A 12,693-nucleotide genomic window follows, 5' to 3' on the forward strand; every position below is an offset into this window, starting at 1 on the left:
ATTCATTCTGAATTATCCCGGAATTCATTCTGAATTCCCCCGGAATTCATTCTGAATTCCCCCGGAATTCATTCTGAATTCCCCCGGAATTCATTCTGAATTCCCCCGGAATTCATTCTGAATTCCCCCGGAATTCATTCTGAATTCCCCCGGAATTCATTCTGAATTCCCCCAGGAATTCATTCTGAATTCCCCCAGGAATTCATTTTGAATTCCCTCAGGAATTCATTCTGAATTCCCCCAGGAATTCATTCTGAATTCCCCCATGAATTCATTCGTAATTCCCCCAGGAATTCATTCTGAATTCCCCCAAGAATTCATTCTGAATTCCCCCAGGAATTAATTCTGAATTCCCCCAGGAATTCATTCGGAATTCCCCCAGGAATTCATTCTGAATTCCCCAAGGAATTCATTCGGAATACCCCCAGGAATTCATTCGGAATTTCTCCAGGAATTCATTCGGAATTCCTCCAGGAATTCATTCGGAATTTCTCCAGGAATTTATTCGGAATTCCTCCAGTAATTCATTCTGAATTCCCTCAGAAATTCATTCGGAATTCCCCCAGGAATTCATTCGGAATTCCCCCAGGAATTCATTCGGAATTCCCCCAGGAATTCATTCGGAATTTCTCCAGGAATTCATTCTGAATTTCTCCAGGAATTTATTCTGAATTCCTCCAGGAATTCATTCTGAATTCTCTCAGAAATTCATTCGGAATTCCCCCAGGAATTTATTCGGAATTCCCCCAGGAATTCATTCGGAATTCCCTCAGGAATTCATTCGGAATTCCCTCAGGAATTCATTCGGAATTCCTCCAGGAATTTATTCGGAATTCCCCCAGGAATTCATTCTGAATTCCCCCAGGAATTCATTCTGAATTCCCCCAGGAATTAATTCTGAATTCTCCAAAGAATTCATTCTGAATTGCCCCAGGAATTCATTCTGAATTCCCCCAGGAATTCATTCGGAATTCCCCCAGGAATTCATTCGGAATTTCTCCAGGAATTCATTCGGAATTCCTCCAGGAATTCATTCGGAATTTCTCCAGGAATTTATTCGGAATTCCTCCAGGAATTCATTCTGAATTCCCTCAGAAATTCATTCGGAATTCCCCCAGGAATTCATTCGGAATTCTCCCAGGAATTCATTCGGAATTCCTCCAGGCATTTATTCGGAATTCCCTCAGGAATTCATTTTGAATTCCCCCAAGAATTCATTCAGAATTTCCCCAAGAATTCATTCAGAATTTCCCCAGGAATTCATTCTGAATTCCCCCAGGAATTAATTCTGAATTTCTCCAGAAATTCATTTGAAATTCCTCCACAAATTCATTCGGAATTCCTCCAGGAATTTATTCGGAATTTCTCCAGGAATTCATTCTGATTTCCTCCAGGAATTCATTCTGAATTCCTTTCATGAATTCATTCTGAATTCCCCCAGGAATTTATTTTGAATTCAGTAATTCATTCGGTAATTTATTCGGAATTCCCCCAGGAATTCATTCAGAATTCCCCCAGGAATTCATTCGTAATTCCTGCAGGAAATCATTCTGAATTCCCTCAGGAATTCATTCTGAATTCCCTCAGAAATTCTTTCTGAATTCCCTCAGGAATTCATTCTGAATTCCCTCAAAAATTCATTCTGAATTCCCTCAGGAATTCATTCTGAATTCCCTCAGGAAATCATTCTGAATTCCTTCAGGAATTAATTCTGAATTCCCTCAGGAATTCATTCTGAATTCCCTCAAGAATTCATTCTGAATTCCCCCAGGAATTCATTCTGAATACCCTCAGGAATTCATTCTGAATTCCCCCAGGAATTCATTTTTAATTCCCCCAGGAATTCATTTTTAATTCCCCCAGGAATTCATTTTGAGTTCCCCCAGGAATTCATTTTGAATTCCCCAGGAATTCATTTTGAATTCCCGTAGGAATTCATTTTGAATTCCCCCAGGAATTCATTCTGAATTCCCCCAGGAATTCATTCTGAATTCCCCCAGGAATTCATTCTGAATTCCCCCAGGAATTCATTCTGAATTCCCCCAGGAATTCATTCTGAATTCCCCAGAAATTCATTCTGAATTCCCCAGGAATTCATTCTAAATTCCCAGGAATTCATTCTGAATTCCCCAGAATTCATTCAGAATTCCCCAGGAATTCATTCTGAATTCCCCAGGAATTCATTCTGAATTCCCCAGGAATTCATTCTGAATTCCCCAGGAATTCATTCTGAATTCCACCAGGAATTCATTCTGAATTCCACCAGGAATTCATTCTGAATTCCCCCAGGAATTCATTCTGAATTCCCCCAGGAATTCATTCTGAATTCCCCCAGGAATTCATTCTGAATTCCCCTAGGAACTCATTCTGAATTCCCCCAGGAACTCATTCTGAATTCCCCCAGGAATTCATTCTGAATTCCCCCAGGAATTCATTCTGAATTCCCCCAGGAATTCATTCTGAATTTCCCCAGGAATTCATTCTGAATTCCCACAGGAATTCATTCTGAATTCCCACAGGAATTCATTCTGAATTCCCACAGGAATTCATTCTGAATTCCCCCAGGAATTCATTCTGAATTCCCCCAGGAATTCATTCTGAATTCTCCCAGGGATTCATTCTGAATTCCCCCATGAATTCATTCTGAATTCTTCCAGAAATTCATTTTGATTTCCCCCTGGAGTTCATTCTGAACTCCCCATGGAATTCATTCTGAATACCCCCTGGAATTCATTCTGAATTCCCCCTGGAATTCATTCTGAATTCCCCCTGGAATTCATTCTGAATTCCCTCAGGAAATCATTTCGAATGCCCCCAGGAATTCACCTCCGCTGAAATGTCGATTACAGTCCCACACCTTTGTAAATTGAACATCGTGTTTTTCCTTCTTCAAGGCAGCCAAACAATCTTTTCCAAGACCACAGTGTTAGAAATATTTTTCTTCCGAGGTTGACCCATCACTTGGTCAAGGTCACCTTTACCCGAAGGTTCCGCCAATTCCTGGAAGGGTTTATTGCTGGACAATTATTCGATTGGTCCAGTGTCACTCATGCGATATTGCTGTTCCGCGGTGTTGAACTTAATCTAGAATAAAAAAACACCCTAATAAAGAATTAAAAAAAAAATGCTTTTCCGTTGAAACCGGCGACCAGATTGGTCCAGTTCCGCTCATCCGAGCCACTTTTTCCTTTGTTCCCAGTCACTTGAGAATTTCCGTCGTGTTCAGCTCATCTTTGAAACTGAAATAATGAAACTAATTTTCTTCGGTACCTACTGCTATTTCTCTTGATCAAACATCAAATCAGTTAAAAATTTATTCAAAACGAACAATGTGCCCAATAAGAATAATCTCGCTGCAACTTCTATTCTTGAAACAAACCAGCTAAGAATATTTTCTCACATTTTGGCTTACATGATAAACATGATTCCACTGCACAATGAAAAGCGTAAAGAAGATCAGCCCTTAATCTTTCTTTGAAAAGCCATTTGTTAGCATAAACACGGCCATATCATGATGTTATACGACAGGTCTATTGGTATGTAAGAACAGGCTATAAATCGTCTCTCACGAAAACTCCATCATAATAAGTTAACGTGAGAGCCAGATAACTTATTTTTCTCATAACTCTTCAAGTCATATTTACGAGCAATTTTTATGAGTAAAACTAAACTCCTCTCTAAGACATCAATTAGGTACATGAAAAACTCGCTATTCCACTGCAACCATATCCCCTAATATGGGTTCCGCTTCGCCAAACACCAGTCACGAAATGCTGGCAATAAAAAGTTCCAACTCATCATAACTACCATATCGCTGCTGTCTGTCTGTCTGCCGAATTCCGCTCATATTATGCCACCCAAGTCCAGTAAACAACTCAATTAGCGGAATAAGGCCTGTAAGCATGGAAAATCCCATTTTACCCCTAATGAATGTTCACCGTTTTACGGCAAATATCCCAAGAGAGGAGAAAAATCGCAAACGACAGCCTAATCTGTCAATAATCCCTAAGCCACGAATTTTCCTTCTGCATGGATGCCGAGTGTGAATGCGAGCATGTGTGCCTTCCAGACGGGTGAGAATGGTATGAATGTGTGCGGGCGTGCATTTGATAGCCCCAGTTTAATCTTTGCAGATTAAACCTACTCATCAACCAAGCGGACATCCGATGCCCCCTTCATCCGCAAAACCGGCAGGCAGGCCATTCATTTTTGACACATCTGCTCCTCATTTCCTGCCAGCGTGGATCCTCTTTAAAACTTCATTACATCACATTCATTTGGCGTGGTGATTAACGAGCCCCATTTCATTGCCCCGGCGAAGATTCAATGTCTTGAAAGACGGATGGCTTTTCGGAGACTTCCCTTGTTTGCTCAACAGGCAAGTGAGTGAAAAATTACGCCTAATCCTTTCAACGGATATTGGGAATTATTGCTGAAAATCAAGAGATCGCTTCTAAAACATTGCACACTACAACAGAAAGAAGCATATCTACTCAACACGCATTCTTCGGCTCAGCCCTGTCACCCATTTCAGCAAGTTTCTTCAACCAGCCTGTGAGCTAGGAACCAATTGAGGCGAGAAAAATATTTCCCAACATTTCATTCGGATGTTTTATCGCTCCAAAGCCTCTTGTTACGCCTCCGCACCCTGGCCCTTTCCAGCTCGCAAAGCTGCACAGCGCTTTAGATCGGGTGAAGAGATGTGAAAGCAACCGAAGAGGTGTTGGCGGGTTTTTCTTGCGTCGTCGTCGACGCGGCAGTTGATGAAATATGGCTGGACGATATTAATTTTAGCTGCGACCGAATGTCGAGCTTTTTGCTCAATCTCGTGCCGGTCTCCCATGTCACTGCGAGCGACCGTCGTCCTCATCACACGCTATGTTACGTGTCACATTTCGAGTTAATTTTGACGGATTTAATGAGATAATCAATTATTCCGGTAATTTCCATGATAAATCGAAACTCGTAAATCGCTTCGTCCACCGGGGGTGGTTTAATCAATGCGGTTGATTAACTCGGACTGTGAGTTGATTGAAACTTTTTACCAAACGCTTGTTGGTATGCAGCTTGAAGTTGTTGATTTTGTTAATTAACAGGGACAATTAAGATTCAAAGTCTTTAGACATTTATCACAGCTAATGAAGCAAAAATGAATACCAACTGTTGCAAGCTATGATCTGGCATTCATACTCAAGTCGACCAGGTGAATCATTCGAGCAGTTAATTTTATTTACTATTGAAGTTTAAAGAGCTGAGCAGAATGGATATGTTTGCGTGTGTTTTTACAGTTTCAAAAAGTACGCAAACGTATCTTTTCTGCTCAGCTCTTAAGTTGCTACGAAATGGTAGGAAGAAAGAAAGACATTGAAAGAGACATTCAATGTTTTCTGTTCATAAAAAAACTTAAAGGTACAGCCCAATCGGGCTGTTCGCAAAGGTGACGTTGAACTACGTAGCTGTATGTAATGTACAGGATTTCGATTTTTCTGTTCGACGAGATCAAAGCAAACGTTTTTCAAGCCCAGGGTGAATCCGTTTTCGTTGTTTATCATGTGCTCCTGAGAAAGATATTTTAGTTACTAGATAAAGATTGTCGCTGTCGTCGCTGTCCGGAACATCTTTTGCTGGCGAGGATAGGGGAGCTAAATGTCAAAGAAGGAAAATCCATACGATTTGACAGCTTGGTACCCAACATGTTCCGGACAGCAGAACAAAGGGAACCGAAGCGACAATCTTTATCTAGTAACTAAAATATCTTTTGCTCCTGAGATTGAATGAGCATTACGAACCCTGGTGATGTATATAATTTTTAAACCAACTATTGAAAAAGAAGGTAACAATTAAATTTTGATTCACAATTAATAACTTATTGTACTTTAAATACGACTTTATTCTAGGATGGTTGGGTACAAAGTCATCAATTTTCACATTCGTTGATTATCAAGTTGCTATGGCTGAACTGGTCGCTAGGGTCGCGACTGGTGGTAATCATTGACTACTATGTTCGTGGCTAACATTCCTCCCTTCTTATTTCCAGAACAGGTACGGCTCGAATCTGGACGGCATCCGGATCACTCTCTGTGGTCTGTGGCCGGACCGATGGTGGTTCTGGAACGGGATCTATAGGTGGCTGGTTATCTTCTTCATGCTCCGGTTCTGGTTGGTCGGTCTGGATGCGACTGCGTTCGGGAACATCATCGAGTTGACTGGAACCTGCTTCGACTTCTTGGTTGGAAACCGCGAGCACTACTTGCACCTCGGTTCGTGGCTGGACCTGGGATCGGACGTTGGAGGTTGATGGAACAGGAAGTGGTTCCTGCTCGGCTTGACCTTGTTGAGCGGGCTGTACTGCTGGTCCAGGAGATTGAATTCCAAACATGTCCACCATGATACCCAGTGGTATGGAATCTGCTGCACCGGTTGTTGCTTCACAGGAACGATGCTTGAGCTGGTTGGAGTGCGATCTGATGAGCTTCTTCCGTCCATGCCAATCATCCAGTAGCACGTTGTGGTTGATTACGCCGGATGCCCACTGCCACTTGGTGTTGCTGCGGTAGACCTTGGCGTAGACCATGTCGCCTTTTCGGAAGCCACGAGGAGTTGCGCCATGCTTCCGATTGAACTGTTCGTCTTGGCGTTGATTGAGAACCACTTGCTTCGGTTGATTGTGATGCAGGAGATCGAGAACCGTCTTGATGTTTCGACCAAGCATCAGCTGCGAAAGAGTTCTGCCATTCATAACTGGGAGTGGTTCGGTAGACCTGGAGGAACGTCTGGAGCGATTCCGAGATACTTTCCCCCTCGTTGATTTTGCGCAACGACCTCTTGAAGGTATCCACAAATCTCTCCGCCTGGCCATTAGACTGTGGGTGATACGGCGATGTCCGGAAATGTTGAATGCCGTTCTTCCTGCACAAAACCGCGAACTGTTTCGACGTGAACTGCATTCCATTGTCGGAGACTATGACGTTGGGAACGCCAAAACGGGCAAACAGTGCAGAAGTGCAGACCGTTGATTGGGCCGGCGAAGTCGATGTGGATACGCTCCCAGGGAGATTGAGCGAGTGGCCACGACTGTAGCGGAACCTTAGACGGTGTCTTCGAATGTATGACACAGCTTTCACATCTCTTCACAAAATCAGCAATGTGGTCATCGATCCTCGACCAGTACACGTGACTACGTGCGATAGCTTTCATCCGCTCCATTCCCGGATGTCCTCAGTGGAGTTGCTTGAGAATCCGCTGCCGAAAACTGTCCGGAATCACCAAACGGTGATTCATGACGGACATCATGACGCACCCCTTCACTACCGATAGAGCGTCTCGATGAGCGAAGAAAGGGCGAACTTCAGGGTTAGCGATGTCATCGATTTTGGAGGGTCATCCACGCTGGTTGTACTGGATCACTTGTTGGAGAACCGGGCACTGGAGAGTAGCGCCGCGCACCGATTTTAACGTAGCTGGCAGCGTACTGGTGGCTTCCTGGAGTGGAATCTCGATGTCGTCTTCCAGTTGAATCGATGCGATGATGAAGTCCTCCTCTGGTTTGACTTAACCGTTGATGAGGGGGGACAGTACGTCGGCATATTCAAACTGCGTGGTGGACACGTACTCGATGTCGAAGTTGTAGCGCAGAAGCGTCAGGGCCCAACGTTGAAGGCAGTTGGCCGTGTGAACCGGAATACCCTTCTTGTGTCCGAATATCCGCAGGAATGGCTGATGGTGAACTTGCGTCCGAGCAAGAACTTCCTTCTCGATCTGTCCGTAATTTGCCTCCGCGGGGTGAGTGAGCGGGAAGCGTATGCAACAGCGTTGAGTGAGCCATCGGGGAACCTGTGTAGAAGGTAGGCACCGATTCCGGACTGCGAGGCGTCGCCGTCGGCAGCAACTATGATGTCTAGTGATGGATCGTAGTGTGTCAGAAGTAAATCCGACTGGAGTACTTCCTTGAAGCGCCTGAACGATTTCTGGCACTCGCTGTTCCAAACGAATTTGGCATCCTTCTTCAGCAGCGCGTCGAGCGGCCGCCGCAGTTGGTGCATCTCCGGAACAAACTTTGCGTAGAAATTCACCGCACCAAGGAACGAGCGTAGAGTTGTGACATCTTTGGGCGGTGGCATCTTGACAATGGCTTCCACCTAGGATGGGTCTGGACGGAGACCGTTCTCGTCTACGATGTGCACCAAATACTTTACCTACGGCTGCAGAATGTTGCACTTTTCTTCCCTCAGAACGAAACCGTAGACTTTAAGGCGTTGAAACAGTGCGTTGAGCATCTTGTGGTGCTCCTCTTCGGTTTTGCTGGCCACGAAGATGTCGTCCAGAAACGTGTCCACTCTTTCGAGATTGGCAACCATGCTGTTCATCAACTGCTGGAAGGCCCCGGGAGCGGATTTTACTCCTGGTGCGAGCCGGTTGAAGCGGAAGAGACCTCGATGCGTGTTGATTGTGAGCAGCTGCTTCGAGTCGTCGTCAACTTCCACTTGAAGATAGGCGTCACTTAGGTCGACGACGCTGAAATACCGGCACCCATTGAGCTTGGTAAAGATTTCATCAGGGACCGGTAGCGGGTAATTGTTGTGCTCCAGGGCAGCGTTCAGTCCAGTTGAGTAATCGGCACAGATTCGTACTTTTCCTCCGGGCTTCTTCACTACGACGATCGGAGCCCACTGCGAGAAATCGACAGGCGTGATGATGCCCAGTGATTGAAGTCAGTCCAGCTCCGCATCGATCTTCTCCATGGACGTGAAAGGAACTGGGCGCTTCGGCTTGAAAACGGGTTTGGCATCGGACTTGAGATAGAGTCGGACCTTCATCTTCTAGCAGTGTCCGAGGCCGTTCTTGAACTTGGACTTGATTGACCATCGGCAACGTGGACGTGGTTGCAGGTAGCGGGGTGTCCCACAGCTTGAACAGCTCGATCCAGTCCAGACCAATCAGGTTGATGCAGTTGTTGGTCACGTAGAAAGTTGCGGTTTTGGTGACACCTCCGAGTTTGATTGGGTATCGGAGTTCACCAAGTAGATGAAAAGCGTCACCCGACGCAATCCGGGCAGTCCGTGTTGTGGGAGTCAGCGTTGGCGAGCCCAGGTTCTTCTTCCACTGCTTCTTCGAAACGATGGTGATGTCGGACGCGATGTCCAACTGCAGAGTGACTTGAGACCCGTTGATATCCACCGTTAGGAACTTCCGTCTAGAAGTGCAGCTGACCTGGTTGATGGAGAAAATTCCGTTCACGTGCTTCTTCTTCTTGAGTGCCGCCTTCGATGTTTAGCTGCCACAATACCCTTCTTTGTGGCCGGTTTGCTTGCAGTCCCGACAGACGTGCTTCGTATAGGTGCAGTCCCGGACGTAGTGCATTCCGCCACACTACCAGCAGGGTGTTTTAGGACCTTTGGACTTCGTATTCTTCTTCTCTTTGGAACTCGGTGTCATCGTTGGAGGTTTGTTCTGCTTGACTGCGCAGATGGTACTCTCCGATTTCTTGTGTTCCACCATGGCCGTGTCGTGCTTGAGGTTTTGCAGACGTTGGCACTCCGTGATGAGTCCAGAGTGCATTCATCTGCCGCGTTAGCCTGAAGCTTGGATAGGAGTCTCGTTCGGATGTCTGCGTCCTTCGACGATCGGAGCCTACAGGTGAAAATCAGGCTCTTGAATTGGTCCGCCGTGATCTTGCTGAGCTCGAAGTCTTCACAGCATCGGTTGACGTCCCAGCGTACGTTAGAAAGTCGTCCGCGTCGTGCTTCGTTAGCTGGAAGCACTGGTAACGCTTGCTGAACAGGGAGATTCGGACGCTGAACAGCTCTGTCAGCTTCTTCACCGTCTCATCGAACGAGTACTCACGGGGGTGCTTTGGAAGCACGAAGTTGACGTACTTGTCGTGCACTGTCACGCTAAGGCTTCTCAACAGCAACCGCACTTTCGCCGCATCGTCCAACTTCGTTCCGTCCTTGAGGAAAAGGTCTTCGTACTTCTGGTACCACCGGTCGAAAACGAGCCCGTTGTCTGGATTGTAGACGAACTCCCGGATGTTGGAGGCCAGAGATTCGATGATGAACTCCGGGCTGCCCGGCGACCGATTGGAAACGTTTTCTTGATTGCCGAAACGTTCCATCATCTCCATCAGCCGGGTGTTTTGCTTCGCCATCGCTTGATTCTGCCGCAGGATTTGCTGGTAGATTACTTGAAAGTCGCCGGATCCAGGCATCTTGAAAAAAATCCTCGTCGCCAAAATGTTGTACTTTAAATACGACTTTATTGTAGGATGGTCGGGTACAAAGTCATCAATTTTCACATTTGTTGATTATCAAGTTGCTATGGCTGAACTGGTCGCTAGGGTCGCGACTGGTGGTAATCATTGACTACTATGTTCGTGGCTAACATAACTAAAGAAATGCTAATAGATTACTAAGTTGAAAAGCAGGCCAAGTTTCAGTTGAAATGTAGTGCTATGAGAAAAAAAATATACGAGAAAGGCAAAAGCTTGTGATGCACTTACGACATTGACTGATTCACCGAAACCGATGGCTAAACTGTTGGCAAGTTCTTAATAGTAAATATACATAAATATTGTAACACGCTGAAATCGGTTTTTACGCGGAGGATACGGGCCGCGTAAATTGAAACAACGTGAAAACCGCGTAAATCCCAAAATATGTCTGAAAGAACGCGGAAATCCCAAAATTCGAGTGAAAATCACATGGAAAGCCAATCGTGAAAAAATAATCGCGTAAAAAACGACTTCAGGTATGAAGCGTTGACTCTTCCTTGATCGAATGGTCCAAGAAAATTGAAAATCCATCGAGAAACGGCTGAGATATTAACGATCAAATTCTATCATATTTTCATGACGTTTTTCGATTTTTTGCAATCGTAAAGTGTAATTATGGAAAAGACAGACGTAGTTCTACGTCAAAAAATCAATTTTACGCTTCCTGATCGTCAGTCAAGGGGTGATTGTAACGCACACAAACCGAGTCCTAATGGTTATGAGGTTCTAAACATACCTGACATGACTGCTCTCCGGTTGCGACAGAATTCCCAAGCAACACACATGTTGTATAAGTGTAATTATAACTCATATACGATTAAATTCGGTCATATATGAGTTGCTGTGACCAAAACGATCTGAATTGTGCTGCTAGGGTTCAACATGGGGCCCTCCTTAGCCGTGCGGTAAGACGCGCTACAAAGCAAGACCATGCTGAGGGTGGCTGGGTTCGATTCCCGGTGCCGGTCTAGGCAATTTTCGGATTGGAAATTGTCTCGACTTCCCTGGGCATAAAAGTATCATCGTGCTAGCCTCATGATATACGAATGCAAAAATGGTAACCTGGCTTAGAAACCTAGCAGTTAATAACTGTGGAAGTGCTTAATGAACACTAAGCTACGAGGCGGCTCTGTCCCAGTGTGGGGATGTAATGCCAATAAGAAGAAGAAGAAGGGTTCAACATCCCTGCAACCTTGAAGCAGTGGCCTCGCGGGAAGTTTAATAGGAAAAAGTAGAAGGTTGTAGACACGACCGCCAATTGGACGTAGAATTACGTTAATTGTAAAATATTTAATTTTGAAATTCTGAAAATGTTCACTTGTGCATATCTAAGGTTGCTGTGACCTGTGCTGCAATTTATCGACAGCGCTTGCTAAGTGCGATTATTTTATTAACTCATTTGCCCAAAATTACACACAGCGCTCCCTTTAGGAAACGACACACCGCACTTTTTGCTGCCAGTAAACTCGATTCTTATAGGGAGATAACATTGCCCTTTCGGCCAAATGACCCTTTCGGCCAAATGACTCTTTCGGCCAAACGACCCTTTCGGCTAGACGACCCTTTCGGTCAAATAATCCTTTCGGCCAAACGACCCTTTCGGCCAAATGACTTTCGTCCAGATGGGTTTCGGCATTACCCTTCCCCCTCAAAAAAATATAACTTTAATACGGCTTGTCCGGTCGTTTTGGTGAATTCGGCAATATTTCAGGTATTCACTAGAATTATGTGAAAAAAATATACACTGTGAAATAAAATCGTCCAATCATTGAAAAAAAAAACCTGGAAAATAAATTTTCACGAAAACGATTTTTTTTCAATATTTCTTATTTTTTTATATGTTGTAGCAGATAATATATGTACTTTTTCGCACTTTAGGTCATAATGGAGAAATGATGGACCAGAAAGTTTTTTTTTAAAGAGTTGTTTTTTTAAAAATAATCGAAAAATTTACTTTACGTTTTTATTGACTCGGTTATAAGATAAAATATACCGATTTTTTTTTAATTTTCAGTCGTTTTCGAATGTTTTTCGATTCTATTCAACCTAGAATCAAATTTTACGGAGTTATTGATATATATTGACAAATGCTAGTAATGGAGCAGTGGTTGGCCATTTTCATGGTATGAGGTTGTGTGCATTTCAAAATAGGTTCCCAAATGGGTCGACTACGACTATGATTATGACCTTTATAAGCATTTTTCAATGGAACCACATAATGGGTATCGAACTGCTAGAAATTGCATCAGCAAATTGGTTCTTACTGTTTTAGGCCACCAGACATACTGACCTCATAGATTCCGTTCCAGGACGAGTTCCATTCCAGGACGAGGGAAACACTTTTCAATAGATTCCGAGCATAATGGGTATCATTTATTTATTTTATTTTCTCAGACAAAGGCCGGAGTGGCCTATGCAGTACA

The 12,693-nt window shown here is 44.4% G+C and overlaps 1 protein-coding gene across 1 annotated transcript; it reads right to left on the reverse strand.

Moving 5' to 3' along the window:
• Positions 1 to 8,195: 8,195 nt before the first annotated feature.
• Positions 8,196 to 9,360, reverse strand: LOC134206133 (uncharacterized protein K02A2.6-like). Its single transcript, XM_062681821.1, has 3 exons — positions 9,287 to 9,360; positions 8,794 to 9,193; positions 8,196 to 8,669 (listed from the first exon to the last, which is right to left on the reverse strand). The coding sequence occupies exons 1-3, from the start codon at positions 9,358 to 9,360 to the stop codon at positions 8,196 to 8,198; spliced, it is 948 nt and encodes a 315-aa protein (XP_062537805.1).
• Between the last annotated feature and the right edge of the window lie 3,333 nt (positions 9,361 to 12,693).

This window comes from Armigeres subalbatus, chromosome 1, assembly GCF_024139115.2.
Source record: "Armigeres subalbatus isolate Guangzhou_Male chromosome 1, GZ_Asu_2, whole genome shotgun sequence".
NCBI lineage: Eukaryota > Metazoa > Arthropoda > Insecta > Diptera > Culicidae > Armigeres > Armigeres subalbatus.